Raw genomic sequence first — 17,617 nt, 5'->3', positions numbered from 1 at the left:
GTGGCCAAATTCAAATAGAACATGCAAAGGGATCCTAATGTTCTCTGTGACACTGACAAATCTAAAAGCCAGATTGTTAGGGATTTTTTTTTTAAATCTCTTTACAATTGTAAATGATCAACGTACTTATAATTAAATACATCCAAACTGCTCTCCTCTATGATTCAAATCATAAATAATCTGATCTGTTCCTTAATGTGGAAGAAAAGCCTAACTAAAATTACCCTTAAAAATGTTCCTTTCTTCCTCCATCTACCTATCCTGCTTAACCTCCCTAGTGGTCTGATTATGTCCATATTTCTGTGCTCAAAGCGGTACATTTTTTTGCATGGAAATATGTATTTTTTTTATTGTAGGCTGTAATTTTTAGGAATAACTCCCTGAAATCTGTCCGAACAAGAGTCTAGTAAACATCCCGGGGATTTGTTAAAATTTGAAACACGAAATCATAAATTATAATATAATAAATAATCATAAAAAAAAATAATAATATAATAATAAATTTAATTCAATAATATAATCAAACCAAAAACACTGAAATGTAAAATAGAGCGCCAAGTTCGCACATCGCTGAGCTCAGTCGCAGAATCGTTTTCAGTGTCTGATGAAGAATTTCCCCCACGAATCATTATCACTCAATTCTGCAAGTGGTTCTGATTTACTATCGCTGTTCTCTAGCCGGTCTAAAACCGCGTCTGACCTGAAGGGACGCTTTTTGGACGCCATAGACGTTTCTCAGTTTCCAGGCAGAAAGAACAGTAAAAATGCAGGCAGGGCGCCGGACAAAGCACTCGGGACAAACTGTATGTGAAATGGTTTGATACAGGAATGTTATACTATGTGATTTTAGTGTATTTAGTGAATGTCACTTTTTGTCATTTTCAAATTTCTCGCCGTTCCATCCCCCGTACATCCCAACGTCGCAGGGGACGGAACCTAGATGACAGATGCCGGAGGACATTACAGGGGACACTGCAGGGGGGACATCGCAGGAGCGCAGGACAAGGTAAGTGATCAAGAGATCCCGGAGCAGTGCCGCATGGTATTCCCGAGTGTAGCTCGGGGGGGTTACCGCTTGTGGTACTGAAACTTTACCCCAAGCTACACTCGGGAATACCGCCAGAGAGGTTAACCTGTATGAAAAAGGATGTGTGTACTTACCTATTTTTAATCTCATCCACACATGTGTTCCCACAGCTCCAGTTCCGCTTGAATCAGTGCTGCAGGGGAGAAAAAGGAGCACCAACAATGACTGGACCGTGAGAGCCTTTGAGGTTGACAAATATTCTGTGCACTTTGCAAGTGCAGTTACTCCAGAGCTTAGTAAATGAGGTAAAGCTTCACTTTGCAAAGAATACACAATAACAAGCAAGGGAAATAAAAAAAAAACAACATTTTTGCTTGCATATGATTGGATGATGGAAGTCAGCAGAGCTTTTCCTCCTTTACTAAGCTCTGGAGCAACTGCATGTGCAAAGTGCACAGTCTACTTGCCTTTAGTAAATCAACCCCTATGGACGATGTGACGGATTCTGGAATTCACAGTCATTGTTGTGTTCTTCCTTACACAGATTATGTAACTGGAGGAATAGCAGATTGAAAATAGTATGTACACAGATCTTTTATATACAGGTTAGGTAGGGTAGGTTGTAGGATGGTTATAATTTTCTCCCACTTTATTGAAATGTAAATGTTACATGTATTGCAGAGTATCACACGCCTAATAGAATACATTTCTGAGTCAAATCAGACTCAAGGAGAACAGTCTTTATTTTCAACCACTAGGCTGTCATTTCTAAATCTCATTAGGTTAATCTGAACATATCATTCACATCTGGAACATAAGTACATGTTACCAAGTTAAGTGCACATACAGAACATAAACGCTCTGAAAACTCAGAAGAAGGCTACAATGAAAGCGTTCTGTTAGGGGAAGGTGTGTTGGCCGGTAATGGCCTCAATGGCCAAGACACTGAAACAGATCACTGTGGTAAGATCATTCATTCAAGGAACACAAATGTTGCTCTCAGAAAGCCCTGGCTCAAGATGCTCTCCGCAATACTGAGAGAAATGAGGATCCAATGTCTTCTGATTGACTGAATGCATTTTTCATATAGAAGCTCCACCTATGTATGACACAGGCAGGGGCGGACTGACAACTCATAGGGCCCCCGGGCAATAGGGGATCATGGGGCCCCTGTGTCCTTGCCTAAACTCAAAAAAGCCTATGAAAATGGTACCAGGGGCATCTCATGGGGCCCCCTACTGACCCCGGGCCCTCGGGCAGTGCCCAAGTTTCCATATGGTCAGTCCTCTCCTGGACACAGGGATTCTCTTTTATCCACTGTTCTTTGACTGTGAAAAACCCACCTCTATTTGAGTGACTGTTCACTGACCATGTGGAATTCATCTTCTAGATTTAGTTTAGTGTGATGAGTCTGAATACATGCAAAAAGTGAATACTGAGCTTCGGAGATCAAATGACTAAATGCAAATATAACATATACATGCACATTATATAAATAGGATGGGAAAAGGCAAGGAATATAAAGGCAAGGCAAGGCAAGGCAAGGAAAGGAAAGGAAAGGAAAGGAAAGGCAAGGAAAGGAAAGGAAAGGCAAGGAAAGGAAAGGCAAGGAAAGGAAAGGAAAGGAAAGGCAAGGAAAGGAAAGGAAAGGCAAGGAAAGGAAAGGAAAGGAAAGGCAAGGAAAGGAAAGGAAAGGAAAGGCAAGGAAAGGAAAGGAAATGGAAGGGAAGCAAAGGAACGGAAAGGAAAGGCAAGGAAAGGAAAGGAAAGGCAAGGAAAGGAAAGGAAAGGAAAGGAAAGGCAAGGAAAGGAAAGGCAAGGCAAGGAAAGGAAAGGAAAGGCAAGGAAAGGAAAGGAAAGGCAAGGAAAGGAAAGGCAAGACAAGGCAAGGAAAGGAAAGGCAAGGAAAGGAAAGGAAAGGCAAGGCAAGGCAAGGCAAGGCAAGGAAAGGAAAGGAAAGGAAAGGCAAGGAAAGGCAAGGCAAGGCAAGGAAAGGAAAGGAAAGGAAAGGAAAGGCAAGGAAAGGCAAGGAAAGGAAAGGCAAGGAAAGGAAAGGAAAGGCAAGGAAAGGAAAGGCAAGGCAAGGAAAGGAAAGGAAAGGCAAGGAAAGGAAAGGCAAGGCAAGGCAAGGAAAGGAAAGGAAAGGCAAGGAAAGGAAAGGAAAGGCAAGGAAAGGAAAGGAAAGAAAAGGAAAGGATAGGAGAGGAAAGGAAATGCAAGGCAAGGAAAGGAAAGGAAAGGAAAGGGAAGGGAAGGAAAGGGAAAGCAAGGGAAGGGAAGGAAAGGAAATAAAAGGGAAGGAAAGAAAAGGGAAGGAAAGGGAAAACAAGGGAAGGGAAGGGAAGGAAAGGAAAGGAAAGGAAAGTTGCCATCTCACTAATGTTTTGTTTTTAAATATTGTCTTTCCAAAGCTTTCATAGTTTATTAAATATTGGCGCTCACCCATCTGATATGCTAGTAAATCATTAATTGTATATCTTTGCTTTTTTTCAAAATATCTTGTTTTATTTATTTGAATTCTGATATTTGTTAACAGTAAAATGTTCTTTATTTATGTAATAAGTTGTTTAATGTTTTTTAAGGATGTGAGAAAGAATAATATCTGAATTGTAGCATACTATGATCATAATGGGAACCAGTAGATTTACATAACATCAGGTCACATGTTTCTGTATGGAATGTGAGCTGCAGCATTCTGTGCACTAAACATTAAACTCCTATTATTAAAAATAATATATATATATTTTAATATTTCACAACAAATGTAATGGAACTATGGGGGAGAGTCACTAAAAGTGGAGCACTCAGAATCTGGTGCAGCAGTGCATGGCGACTTCTAACTTCAACTTGCTCAATTAAGCTTTGTCAGTGAAACTTGGGAGCTGATTGGTTTCTATGCAGAGCTGTGCCAGATTTTACACTCTCCAGTTTTAGTAAATGACCCCCTATGTGCCTGTTTTAGTGGTTTGCATACAGGTAAACATTTGTTTCAAAGTTCCTTTGAGTTTGACATTACCAGCAATCAGAATACTGGACTGAACTACAGCAAAAGAGAAAAGCACCATCAAACACACCCAGGTCCCAAAGCTCTGACTGTTAAATATTGGTAAATTAATAATTAGTAAAGAAATTAATATTAATGCATAGAATATAATAAGACAGGACATAGTCTGAACAGCACTCTGATAATCCTTCACACCGGCTTGAGATGCTCCCACATTTGTCTTAATGCGATAACTGTGCCACTTTAGAAACCAAGCACTGACAGCCATGGTTAATATTGAAATGAAAAACGGGAATGAACACATTGTTATGAAATACGTTGCAAATTTCAAACTCAGTTTGCCATACTCTGAAGTCACCTCAGCCATACCCATAGTTGAATTTTTAGTTGATCCTTGAATAAAATTAGACGAGGCGAGGAAACTCCCAGACAAAGAGATAAGTTCCACAATTATTATCATCCAAGGTATTATTGTTTCAATTTTAATTTTCACCCAAGCAAAGAATCCGGATTGAAACTGTACAATTTTTATAAAATAAAAAAAACAAAGACTGCAGGTAAGCCATGAGCTGGAGGTGGTGCTGTATAAGTTCACGTAGATCAGAATGTTTGTAATGTAAGGTACACCTAATAACGATGGCCAACCATAGCTTATTAAAATGCTGCACACATCACAATGGTGAAGCCAACATTGGAAATGCAGAGAGCAATCATGATGCTGGTGTACGGTGCAAAATATTTCTCTCTATAACCAGAAAGGATAAGAGAAACTATGATAAAGATGTTAGAACAGAAGCCGGTAATGGCTTCAAATGTCAGGACAACTAAACAGATCACCGTGGTAACGCTAAGCATCTTGCAAAGATCATAAACTTTATCTTTTAGAAAGCTCTGTCGTGAGATGTTCTCTGCAAGACTGATAGAATGGAGAATCCAATGTCTTCCAGTAGAGTTGCTTCCACTGAGACGTTCCACCGCTATATGACACAGGGATCCTCTTTTATCTTCATTTCCCTGACCATGTAAACATTATCTGTAGAGTCATCTTCTCCAATGATTTCAATGGGCTGACTTTGAATTTATGCAAAATATGAATACTGAGGTTCAGAGATCAAATGGTCAAATTCAAATAGAACATGCAAATTGAATGTAATGCTCTGTGTGACACCGGCAAATCTAAGAGCTGCATTGTTATGGACTTGTTTTATTTTTATTCTGTTTACAAATTTAAATGCTAAATGTACTTAATGTATAATAATAATAATATGTAATAACATTTAATAATCCAAACTGCTCCTCTCTTCCTTGCTATCCTAAAGATTTACTTTTTATTGACCCAACAACATCTTCCACTCTCTGTGCCCTTTGCTGATATTGGCATTTCCAATTCTCTTTGCTGGATTGATGGGCCATGGCTATATACTGTATATATGTTGTTTTAGACAAAGGATGGGGTTAATGAGGATGGGCAGTTGGGTTTTTATATCTTCTACATTCACTTCTCTTTTAGTTAGAACAATTGAGCTATATTCATTATGAATGTTGTAAGTATATTGGTGTTTCTTAAAGCCCAAGTAAAGCTTGAGCCAAAAATGCATGGATCCTCCATAACTCTCAAAAGAAAAAGAAAGACCAACTCCAACTACTATACTAACCTCCGATAGAAAGGACAATCCAATGCCTTCTGGTGGTTCTGGTGGTATATCTTCCATGAAAAAGGTCCACCACTATAAGACCGCGAGATCTTAGTTTTTTTCTGATCTTACCTGACCATGTAAAATCCACCTGTAGATTCCATCTTTCAAAATAATATCACTAGGCTGACTTTGAATACATATAAAATGTGAATACCGAGGTTCAGAGATCAAATGACTAAATAGGACCTGCAAACTAATTGTAATGTTGTGTGTCATATAGACAACGTAAAGACACAAACCACAATGGACACAGTTTTTTTTCTATTTCTTAAATATCTTTAAGAATAAACCATTTGATGACCACCTGGTGTATGGTCTGCCAACAAGTGGTGATACTAAAACCATGGCTACAGCCATCATCTGGGTGTAATTTTTACAGCCGGAGATTAGCTGTTTACTAAAAGTGACCTGGACAGTTCTACAGCCACCTGATCACTTTTACAGAGAAGGTCTCCCTGCTGCCAGTTACAGTGGTTCCCAGGCTCTCCCATTCCACCAGGGAGCCAAGGACCACAGTAAACTGCCAGGGTCAGTAAATACAGAGGACAGAAAGTAATATCCTATCTCTGATCCTCTCTGTAATGAATGAAGCTGCAGAAGATGACACTTTCCTCACTTCTGGTTTAAAAGCTGTCATTCCATGGATGTTACAGTCAGGGAGGCACCTAATAAAGCACAATTCAGCTGATCTAAAGGGCAGGGGAGACATTGGGACTCTAACAGACCCTTGATTTCTGCATAAAGAATACCTGTCACCTGTCCAAAGCTATCACATGCGGGTTTGTTAGCTCCCTTGTGATAGAAATAAAGTTAAGAGAAGTAGGGCCTTTTTTTTGCCCAGATATATTTACCTAGGTGGATGCAGCATTGGTCCCCTGCTGCATCTATCTCCCACCGGCTCTAAGGGTAGGACTGTCAGTCACCACTCTCTGCTCTCCCCATGCTTACTGGAGCACTGGGCTGTGGAGGGGGAGGAAGCGGCTGGCTCTCACACATTGCTAAGAGGCTGAGTCAGGTGCCGCTCCAGACTCTGGGGTGGATTCTGGCTTTAAAGTCAGGATCTTTCCCCAGTCTGGACTGAATGAGTGATGTCAGCCAGAAAATAGGTCACAGGAGTGCAGAACACACTGCACCTCTATGATCCACAGGAAAAGTACAGCCAAAGGAGCTTTGGCTGTACATCTCCTTTAAATGAAAAAGTGGAGAAGAACAGATTTTAATAATAAATAAAAGTCATTAAAAAAAATTGAATAGCACCCTGTCCTCCCCTGTATGCATACATGTGCAAAGGTTCTGCATTCATATGTATGCAGTGATTGCACAACACATGTATGTTATCCTCACAAATGTCAGAGTGAGAGAAATAATTCTAGGGCCATCATTAAAGCTTCATCTATGAAAACTTTTAGGAATCGTAGTTTGTCATCATTTCTTAGGGGCAAGTAATTTTGAGTCTTGGCGTGTTTGGTATCTATTTTCTCAACACAACCTTATCTTTTACTGTTTATTTTATTCAAAAATGGGTATTACTGTGTATACGTTTATGTGCACTAAAATTCATTTTAGTGATTTTTTCCTTAGAGCTTGTGTGTGATAAATCGCAGCAGCCACTATTTTATTCTCCAGAGCCTCTGTTTCCAGAAAAGCATATAATATTTAGGGGTTATAAGTCATTTTTAAGGAAAAAATGCTGATTTTAACATATGTGAAAAATTTTAAAATGCCTAAAAATACTGGATACATTTTAACCATTTCACCTCTGAAACTTTTAAACCACCTTTGGGCCCATTTTTTCACTTCTGCTTCACTTCTGCTATGGGCCTGTTTAAATAGTAATAGATAATACATATATATTTTAGGACAAACAAAATTTTTTATATATGGTCTTACAAAAAAAATATTTTTTTTCATTAAATACATTTTTATTGATTTTTTTTTTCATAAAAAAATGTAGTACAAGCATATGTAAAAATGCCTAAAAAAAACAGGATACATTTTAACCATTTCACCTCTGAAACTTTTAAGCCACCTTTGGGCCCATTTTTTCACTTCTGCTTCACTTCTGCTATGGACCTGTTTAAATCAATAAAGTAATACATATATGATTAGGACAAACAAAAGTTTTTATATATGGTCTTACAAAAAAAAAATTTTTTTTTCATTAAATACATTTTTATTGATTTTTTGTTTCATAAAACAATGTGGTACAAGCATTTGTGAAATGTATTTGGCAGTTGAGTACAGCATAACCAAAGTAAATGAAGCAGTTAGATAACACAGAGTGGACATAATAACAGAGAATATATAGTCAGGCATAACCAAGCTTAAGGTAATCAAAAGTACAAATATGTTGCAAATCAGTACATCATGTTTATTGGCAAGGAAAATATCAAAATTACATTTTTGACTGAAAATGGTGTTAAAAAAGCAATTATTGAACTCTCAGAAATCACATCCTCTCTAGCACAACACACTCTTAAAATTCTGGTACTTCTTTCTCCCAACCCTCCTCATTATTACCTTTATGGGGATTCCCATAGTTCACCCTGGGTAAATCCCCAGCTTTTTTTCATTTGTGGGGTGTAAATGGAGAAACTTGCTTTTTCAAATTCATGAGTTGTGGGAAACTTCAGTCTTTCAATGACTTAAGAGGTTTGGACAATTCCCAATGGATCATTGGAGATATATACAATTGCTCAATTTTGTAACCAAACCTCTCCAACTATAAGATGCTTGAACACACTGTCCCTTTTTGAGACCCTCTGTAGAGCAGATGTCAAACATGAGCATACACTCTTTATTCCAAGAACTCAGAAATCCTGTTATAAATTAATGAACCAATGGTACAGAGTCTGTATTAAATATAAAAGGATATACATACATATGTAAGACCTTTTAGCACAAGAACTTGGGAATCATGTCATAAATGAATAAATCGATGGTATAGAGCGCCCAGTGTACACATATACTAGACCTTTGTTGGAGATGAAGCAGTCCACAAGGTACCGTCTTACATATTTGGTGGGACTGTTCCACACTCACCCAGTTCTAGACTGAGGTTAAAACAAACCAAATCTTGGAAAGCCCACTCTCAGCTGATCCTTCAGTGTACCCACGTCACAACACATCTCGGCAAATAACATTTAATGAGAGAGTTATAATACCACCTAAAGTACAACTAAAGGCAAATGTGTTTTTTTTAGTTTTGGATAGAGTGGAGATGCATTAGAATGCTTGTCAGATTTTTATTGCTGTCTGTACTCCCGTTAAGGAGATTTCACCCTCTCTACTTGTTCCATTTACCATTGTCACTGAAAGTAAAAGAAAACCCCAAATATTGGGTTGTCCCCAGAAAAGTAATAGATCTTCCAATGGGAACACTCAATCTGGTAATCTGGGGGGCCCCAAGGAATTCCCTTTATTTGCAGGGATTTCTTTTCACCTTCTATTTGGCAATGTGACAGGAAGTAAAGGCAAGTCTCCACAATGGGACACAGATGGAAAAAACCATATGTAACCCTTCCTTACTCTGTCTAAAATGAAAACAAACATTTTGCCTAAAGTTCCACTTTAATGCTGGCAAACCCCGTATTCCAACCCTTTAGAAGAAGTCCCATCTGCTAACCAATGCTGAATGGAATAATAAGGTCAACACCATTATGAAGACCAAACCTCGGTTCTTCTCTATGAGAGACCAATAAGATCATTTTTTGTCATTTGGACAATATGGATGCTCCACCAAAGCAAAAGTCCAAACAACCATACAACCACTTTTGACCAATATACAAAACCTAGGCACCTAACCTCTAGACGTCTTTATTATAGAGACCAACCTCCTTCTTTATACTCAGACTAATCTAGGCTTTATTGATCTAGAGAGCCCACTGTTTTCTATTCAGTGGTCTTAACATCCAAGAGATATTATGCCCAACACCACTGATGGGAACCACCCACCACCCCCCTCCTTGTTCCCAGACATTTTGGATGGTTTTGCTCTTTCTTTTTTATGTTCTAACATACTGTATGTAAAACGCTCTGCATTGATATATGCACTATAGATGTCACTCATTGCTGCGTATTGTCATTTATGACCCGACTCTGAATATTGTTTGTTTGAGTACTGCTGGGTGTATTTTTTATGAAGTAGAAGTATTGATTATTCAAAAAGATTACAAAAAATGTAAAGTTATTTTCTATGACATTCCAAAACTGGCTATATGTATTAACCTATTAAATAGATATTTATAACAAAAAAAAACCCCATAGGCAAATAGCATGAGGATATGGATTATACAACTTCACAGAACAATAGGTTGCAAGAAGGCCTAAACTAAGGTCAACTAAATTATTTGAAAATCATATATAAATAATATTTGTCAGCAAAATACAGATCAATACAAGTGTAACATTTGATAATATCAAGCTGAACATCTATAAATGGTATTTTAAAGTATATCTAATTCCCCAAAACAGATATGTAATATGTTGCAGTTTACTCACCTTTACATGCGGTGGCTGCATTCATTTTCATTCATAAGGATTTTTTAAATTTATTTTCACCTTGTGAATAGTGTGAATGACATATTTCCTGCCCCAGGCTACCCTCACGTACTGAAAAAATGTACCCATGCCTAACTGCTCTGTTACCACTAGAGATGAGCGAATTTCTCAAAAATTCGATTCGGCTGATTCGGCGAATTCCAGTGTGAAATTCGATTCGATGCGAATTTCTTCGCTACGAAGATGACTTATAAAAAGGGTTTCTAGGCTTCAGAGAGCCTTTAAATTAGTGCAGAACACTGTACCTTTAATTTAAATGCCCTTGGAGATGAGGAAAGAGAAGGAGAAGGAGAAGGAGAAGGAGAAGGATGAGAAGAAGGAGAAGGATGAGAAGAAGGAGAAGGAGAAGGATGAGAAGAAGGAGAAGGAGAAGGATGAGAAGAAGGAGAAGGAGAAGGATGAGAAGAAGGAGAAGGAGAAGGATGAGAAGAAGGAGAAGGATGAGGAGAAGAAGGATGAGACGAAGGAGAAGGAGAAGGATGAGAAGAAGGAGAAGGATGAGAAGAAAGAGAAGGATGAGAAGGAGAAGGATGAGAAGAAGGAGAAGGATGAGAAGAAGGAGAAGGATGAGAAGAAGGATGAGAAGAAGGAGAAGGATGAGAAGAAGGAGAAGGATGAGAAGAAGGAGAAGGAGAAGGATGAGAAGAAGGAGAAGGAGAAGGATGAGAAGAAGGAGAAGGATGAGAAGAAGGATGAGAAGAAGGAGAAGGATGAGAAGAAGGAGAAGGATGAGAAGAAGAAGGAGAAGGATGAGAAGAAGGAGAAGGATGAGAAGAAGGAGAAGGATGAGAAGAAGGAGAAGGAGAAGGATGAGAAGAAGGAGAAGGATGAGAAGAAGGAGAAGGATGAGAAGAAGGAGAAGGAGAAGGATGAGAAGAAGGAGAAGGAGAAGGATGAGAAGAAGGAGAAGGAGAAGGATGAGAAGAAGGAGAAGGAGAAGGATGAGAAGAAGGAGTAGGATGAGGAGAAGGAGAAGGATGAGAAGAAGGAGAAGGATGAGAAGAAGGAGAAGGATGAGAAGAAGGAGAAGGAGAAGGATGAGAAGAAGGAGAAGGATGAGAAGAAGGAGAAGGATGAGAAGAAGGAGAAGGAGAAGGAGAAGCAGAAGGAGAAGGATGAGAAGAAGGAAAAGGAGAAGGATGAGAAGATGGAGAAGGAGAAGGATGAGAAGAAGGAGAAGGATAAGGATGAGAAGAAGGAGAAGGAGAAGGATGAGAAGATGGAGAAGGAGAAGGATGAGAAGAAGGAGAAGGAGAAGGATGAGAAGAAGGAGAAGGAGAAGGATGAGAAGAAGGAGAAGGAGAAGGATGAGAAGAAGGAGAAGGATGAGAAGAAGGAGAAGGATGAGAAGAAGGATGAGACGAAGGAGAAGGATGAGAAGAAGGAGAAGGAGAAGGATGAGAAGAAGGAGAAGGATGAGAAGAAGGAGAAGGATGAGAAGAAGGATGAGAAGAAGGATGAGAAGAAGGATGAGAAGAAGGAGAAGGATGAGAAGAAGGACAGTTCTGTGACAGTTTCTGTCTATTTCTGACAGTTCTGGGACATTCACTCCATACAGCTGTTTCAACCGCTGTATGGAGGGAATGTCATAGAACTGTCAGAAATAGACTATTAATGACAGTTCTGGGACTGTCCTTCCATACAGCGGTTGAAACATTGTATCTATTTGTTTCCATAAATGAACTGTCAGAAATAGACTATTAATGACAGTTCTGGGACTGTCCTTCCATACAGCGGTTGAAACATTGTATCTATTTGTTTCCATAAATGGATCCATTTATGGAAACAAATAGATACAATGTTTCAACCGCTGTATGGAAGGACAGTCCCAGAACTGTCATTAATAGTCTATTTCTGACAGTTCTATGACATTCCCTCCATACAGCGGTTGAAACAGCTGTATGGAGTGAATTTCCCAGAACTGTCAGAAATAGACTATTTATGACAGTTCTGGGACATTCCCTCCATACAGCGGTTTTCGGCAAAAAGTGTATGTGCAGAGTTCCTCTATTCTGCAGATACACTTAGAGGAGCTCTGCAGATACACTTAGAGGAGCTCTGCACATAAACTTTTTGCCGGCTTGGAATTATTCTTATTTTCATCCTACTTCTTCTTCTTCTTCTTCTTCATCCTCATCCTCATCCTCATCCTCTTCTTCTTCTTCTGAGGATGAGGATGAGGATGAAGAAGAAGAAGAAGTAGGATGAAAATAAGATTAATTCCAAGCCGGCAAAAAGTGTATGTGCAGAGCTCCTCTAAGTGTATCTGCAGAGCTCCTCTAAGTGTATCTGCAGAATAGAGGAACTCTGCACATACACTTTTTGCCGGCTTGCAATTATTCTTATTTTCATCCTACTTCTTCTTCTTCTTCTTCTTCATCCTCTTCTTCTTCTTCTGAGGATGAGGATAAAGAAGAAGAAGAAGAAGAAGAAGTAGGATGAAAATAAGATTAATTCCAAACAGGCAAAAAGTGTATGTGCAGAGCTCCTCTAAGTGTATCTGCAGAATAGAGGAACTCTGCACATACACTTTTTGCCGGCTTGGAATTATTCTTATTTTCATCCTACTGCTTCTTTTTCTTCTTCATCCTCATCCTCATCCTCAGAAGAAGAGGATGAGGATGAGGATGAAGAAGAAGAAGAAGAAGAAGAAGAAGTAGAATGAAAAGAAGAATAATTCCAAGCCGGCAAAAAGTGTATGTGCAGAGTTCCTCTATTTCTGACAGTTCTCTCACAGCTTCTTCACATGTACAGCGGTTGAAACATCTGTATCCTAAATGTAAACTAATAGATACAATGTTTCAACCGCTAAACATGTGTTCCTTCTGTCAGAGAACTGTCAGAAATAGCGGAGCTCACTGCAGGGACACTTTTGCCGGCTGATCGGGAAATGTTCGATTCGCGCACCCGAAGTAGGCAAAATTTCGGTTTCGCCGCGAATCGAATATTTCCTGAAATTCGACTCGAATTCCGGTTCGCCTGGTTCGATTCGCTCATCTCTAGTTACCACATACACTCACCAGCCACTTTATTAGGTACACCTGTTCAATTGCTTGGTAACACAAATTAGTATTCAGCCAATCACATGCCAGCAATTCAAAGCAGTTAGGCATCTAGACGTGGTGAAGACAATTTGCTGAAGTTCAAGCCAAGCATCAGAATGGGGAAGAAAGGGGATTTAAGCATCTTTGAATGTGACAAGGTTGTTAGTGCCAGATGGGCTGCTCTGAGTATTTCAAAAACTGCTGATCTACTGGGATTTTCATGTAAAACCATCTCTAGGGTTTACAGAGAATGATCCTGAAAAAAGAGAAAATATCCAGTGGCAGTTGTGTGGAGGAAAATTCCTTGTTGATGTCAGAGGTCAGAAGAGAATGGACAGACTGGTTGAAGATGATAGAAAGGCGTAGAACAGTAACTCTTGTCTATATGGACCAAAATCTCTGAGGAATATTTCCAACACCTTGTTGAATCCATGCCATGAAGAATGAAGCCCATTCTGAAGGCAAAAAGGGGTCCAACTCAATACTAGCAAGGTGTACCTAATAAAGTGGCCGGTGAGTGTACATATCTTAGGTAAGCCATAGATGATTCAATTTCCTTTTCTGTAACTACGGGTTGCAGGAAAGAAAATCACTTGATTCCCCCATCAACACAGTCAAGGCTAGTGTGTTCTTCCGGCGCGGGCAGGCTTCCCCGTTGGCATGATGATTACTGCTAGCAGTTATAACCGACAGCAGACACATTCCAAAAATCTGAAAGGCTGGTTATACTGAAGTCGATCAATGGATTGATTTCAGTACAACCAGCCTGCCCATGCACGAATCTTACCCCATCTCTGCTGAACCAGCCAAGATTTGAACTATCCAAGGCCGGCTGTAGCTATAGACTTGCTTTCACCAGAGTAACAGGAGGCACACATGTCTCCCAGCTGTTTTTTTAACTGGGGGTTTCCAATTATTAGAGCAACGGAACGAGCTGTAGGATACAATGGTATAATTGCCCATCTAATTATGGCTACCATATCTCTACTGTTAAAATTTACTAAAATCTGATCGACAACATCCACACAGAAAATGAAATCCAGCAATGCGCAAACCACCATGTTACTGGCTGCCCGGACTAGACCACCGATCTGCCGAGGGGAGCCGAGCTGGAGAGCATTCCTCCTGATACTCCAGGCGTGTTTCAGAAGTGATCCTACGCTGAGTGTAATACAGGTAAGAGTCAACGTAAACGGCAAACAGCAACCCAACACCATGTTCAAGAGATTGAACAGTTCACTAAAGCCAACCACATAATCCATGCCTCTTAAAGGTTCTGTCACATTTACTGGACTGCCAAAATGAATGGTCCAAATAAGAGGAAGGCTTATTAGAAAACATAAACCTGCCGACACCAACAAAAGCAGATTTGTAGAAGTTGACATCATCTTTTTCACCCACTGGAATAAATGGTGGGAGAAGTTGAACAATTTTGCACAGTAATAAGTTGAGAGGAGAGCGGTTTGCCAGAAACTTGTTTCCATGAGAAAAAAAAACATTATAAAATCACATAAATAAAGTCCCTTCGGGATCATCATGTTTGACGGTACATAAAATATGAGACCAGCGGCAATTATTATAAACTGAAGGATCATGTTAGTGAATGTCACAGCCGACAGGATCAGGTCGCAGGCTGTTGGACGTTTTCCTTTGCACCAACTTCTGAGATAAATGATCATTATTAAGATGTTTAGGATGATCCCTGGTGCACCCAAGATGATAGAAATGGTAAAAATCTCCAGATTCCACATGATGTGAAAAGTCTTTCTGGAAGACCTCCGGTCTGTTGAGTCACTACTGAGAAGTGTTCTTGTTTCTTTCCTTTGTCTCTCAATAGGTGAGCCTGGAATAGCCAGGGATGCAAATTCTCACTTTGTTTCCTCTGCCTGATGAGTTTTGAATATTTAACATTAACATGCTAAGGTGTCGCTACAGATTTGTTTAATATGTTCAGTATTGATTATGATTATGTTTTATTAAAATTAATTTTCCACGAGGTGCAAATATATTATGGAAGAATTTCAGCCAATAATTATATCAACAAGTGTAACAATTTAAATGCGCATTCAAATTTGCACTTACATGTTAAAGTGATTGTAAACTAGACATGTGCGATTCACTTCATTATGAATCAAAATTTGGACAACAGTTTCATTATTAAGGTTCATATGCATCGGAATTTCCATTTTACAATAGTAACAAATTTAAATGAATTAAAAAAAATGAAACAAAAGTTTGTCCACAATGTGAAACAAATTCGAATCAAATTCCACAACAAAATCTCGAACAAATTAAAAATATAAACATATTGCTAATGATTGCTGAGTTCCTTCAAAGACCATGTGTATTAGAATATATCCGTCTTCTGAAATTCAAATTTCAAAAAGCATAAAATAAAACTGAATAAAATAGAACAGAAAAAATAGAATAGAAAATAAAGGGATATAATAGAACAGAAAAGACTAGAAAGAATAGAACAGAAAATAAAGGAATAGAGAAAAATGAATAGGAAAACTGAATAGAAAATAAAATGAATAGAATGGATTAGAATAGAGAAGAATAGAGTAAAACAGAACAGAATAAAGTAGAATATAATAAAAAAAATTAAAGAATAAAATAAAATATAATAGAACACATAGTAATAGAATTGAATAGAATAGAATAGAATACAAAAAATAAAATAATACAATAAAATAGAAAATAAATGAATAGACTAGAATATAAAAAAATAAAGAAAAGACAAGAAAAGAAAAGCAAAGATAGAATAGAATAAAATAGAAAGAATATAGCTGTCTTCTGAAATTCAAAAAACAGAATAAGATAAAAAAGAATATAGTAAAACAGAACAAAATAAAATAGAAAATAAAAGAATAGAATAAAATAGAATAGAATAGAAAATAATACAATAGAGAAGAAAATAAAAGAATAGCATTGGAAAAAAAAATTGGAATAGGTTCAAATTGAATAAAATAGAAAGAATTTAACCTTCTTCCAAAATTTGAAACTATTCTGCACAGTGAATTCGGATTGATTCAATTTGGTCCTATTCAAATTTGATTAGATTGAAATCAATTGTAAAGATTTGAATCTGGTTAAAAAGGAATAAGCGAAGCAAAACAAAAAAAACAAAACAAAACAAACGTTGCTACTAATTCAAAACAAAATTAGTAACTTAATAAATGGATCCGAAACAAAACACATTTTTTTGTTCTGCACATGTCTATTGAAAACCCATATTAAAAAATAACAGACATGTTATACTTACCTGATCTGTAATGGTTTTGCACAGAGCAGCCCAGATCGTCCTCTTCCCCTGATGATGCTCCTGCTGGCTCCTCCTCCTGCCAAGTACCCACCCTAACAAGCCTCTTGCTAGGGGGGCATTTGTGTGGGCTTGTTCCAGAGCCATGCTCTGTGAGTTCATTGACATTGTGGCTGCTCAACCCCGTCTCTCTTTCTCAAAATTTTCTGCTCATGTGATAAACTAGTACCTACTACTAGTGATCAATGTGTCGCCCCAGATAAGAAGATCAATCACCTTAACAATAGCTAATCACCTTTTTTTTGCCCCTATTCCGTATATTCTGGAGGAACTCATTGGTAAGATCTGCGTAGCCACACCCCGGGCAATAGTTCTTCAATGGAGATCTTCTGATGTTTCTGCTTCACAGTTAATGACCAGATGAGATTGTATTATGCTGATGGAAAGGATTTTTCATACTTGACATAACTCAACATCCCGCTTTAATGACAAAAGACATCCTTGGTTTGCACACCGGCATTCATTTTTTAGAATAACTGTAACTGATTCACATCTGTGTGGCCACGTGGGACACGATTTGCATGGGAACGAGAACCCATTCATTTTAATGGACTCCTCTGCCCTGGGACATGCAGGGAAGAAGTCCCTGCACTACTTGGGAAATCACAGCCCATACAGGAACCGAGGATCCCAGAACGGCTGCGATTTCCAGTGAGGGTACCGCATTCCTCTGTGAGGGTGGTGTGGCTGCAGGTATTTGTGCGGGTCCCACAGTGGCACCACCCGCACAGATGTGAACCGAGGGTAAGATATTATCTGCTCCTCATTGCATTTCCTAACTGGTATTGGGATCGCTCATATGTGACGAACGCGCATCAGACCCCTGACCTTCTCACCAAACTCGTGACTGAAGGACTAGCCAATCTAAAACCGCGATGTCACATGCGTAACAATGCCACACCCAGCTGCACCCTGCACACCGATTTTCCAGCTAATTGGACCACAATTGACACACCTGCAGCC

At 38.8% G+C, this 17,617-nt stretch overlaps 1 protein-coding gene across 1 annotated transcript in view; it reads left to right on the top strand.

Moving 5' to 3' along the window:
• The first annotated feature begins 4,667 nt into the window (after nt 1-4,667).
• The window catches only part of LOC149452002 (guanylate-binding protein 6-like), a 62,914-nt gene continuing 49,964 nt past the window's right edge, over nt 4,668-17,617 (top strand). Inside the window, exon 1 of the mRNA XM_089689879.1 lies at nt 4,668-4,830. Within this exon, the coding sequence (XP_089546005.1) occupies nt 4,668-4,830 (163 nt within the window). The remainder of the gene's footprint in view (nt 4,831-17,617) is intronic.

The sequence above is a fragment of the Staurois parvus genome, unplaced genomic scaffold (assembly GCF_062004578.1).
Source record: "Staurois parvus isolate SC_StPar_1 unplaced genomic scaffold, SC_StPar_1.0 ptg000503l, whole genome shotgun sequence".
Taxonomy (NCBI): Eukaryota; Metazoa; Chordata; class Amphibia; order Anura; family Ranidae; genus Staurois; species Staurois parvus.
This window is presented reverse-complemented; position numbering and strand designations above follow the sequence as displayed.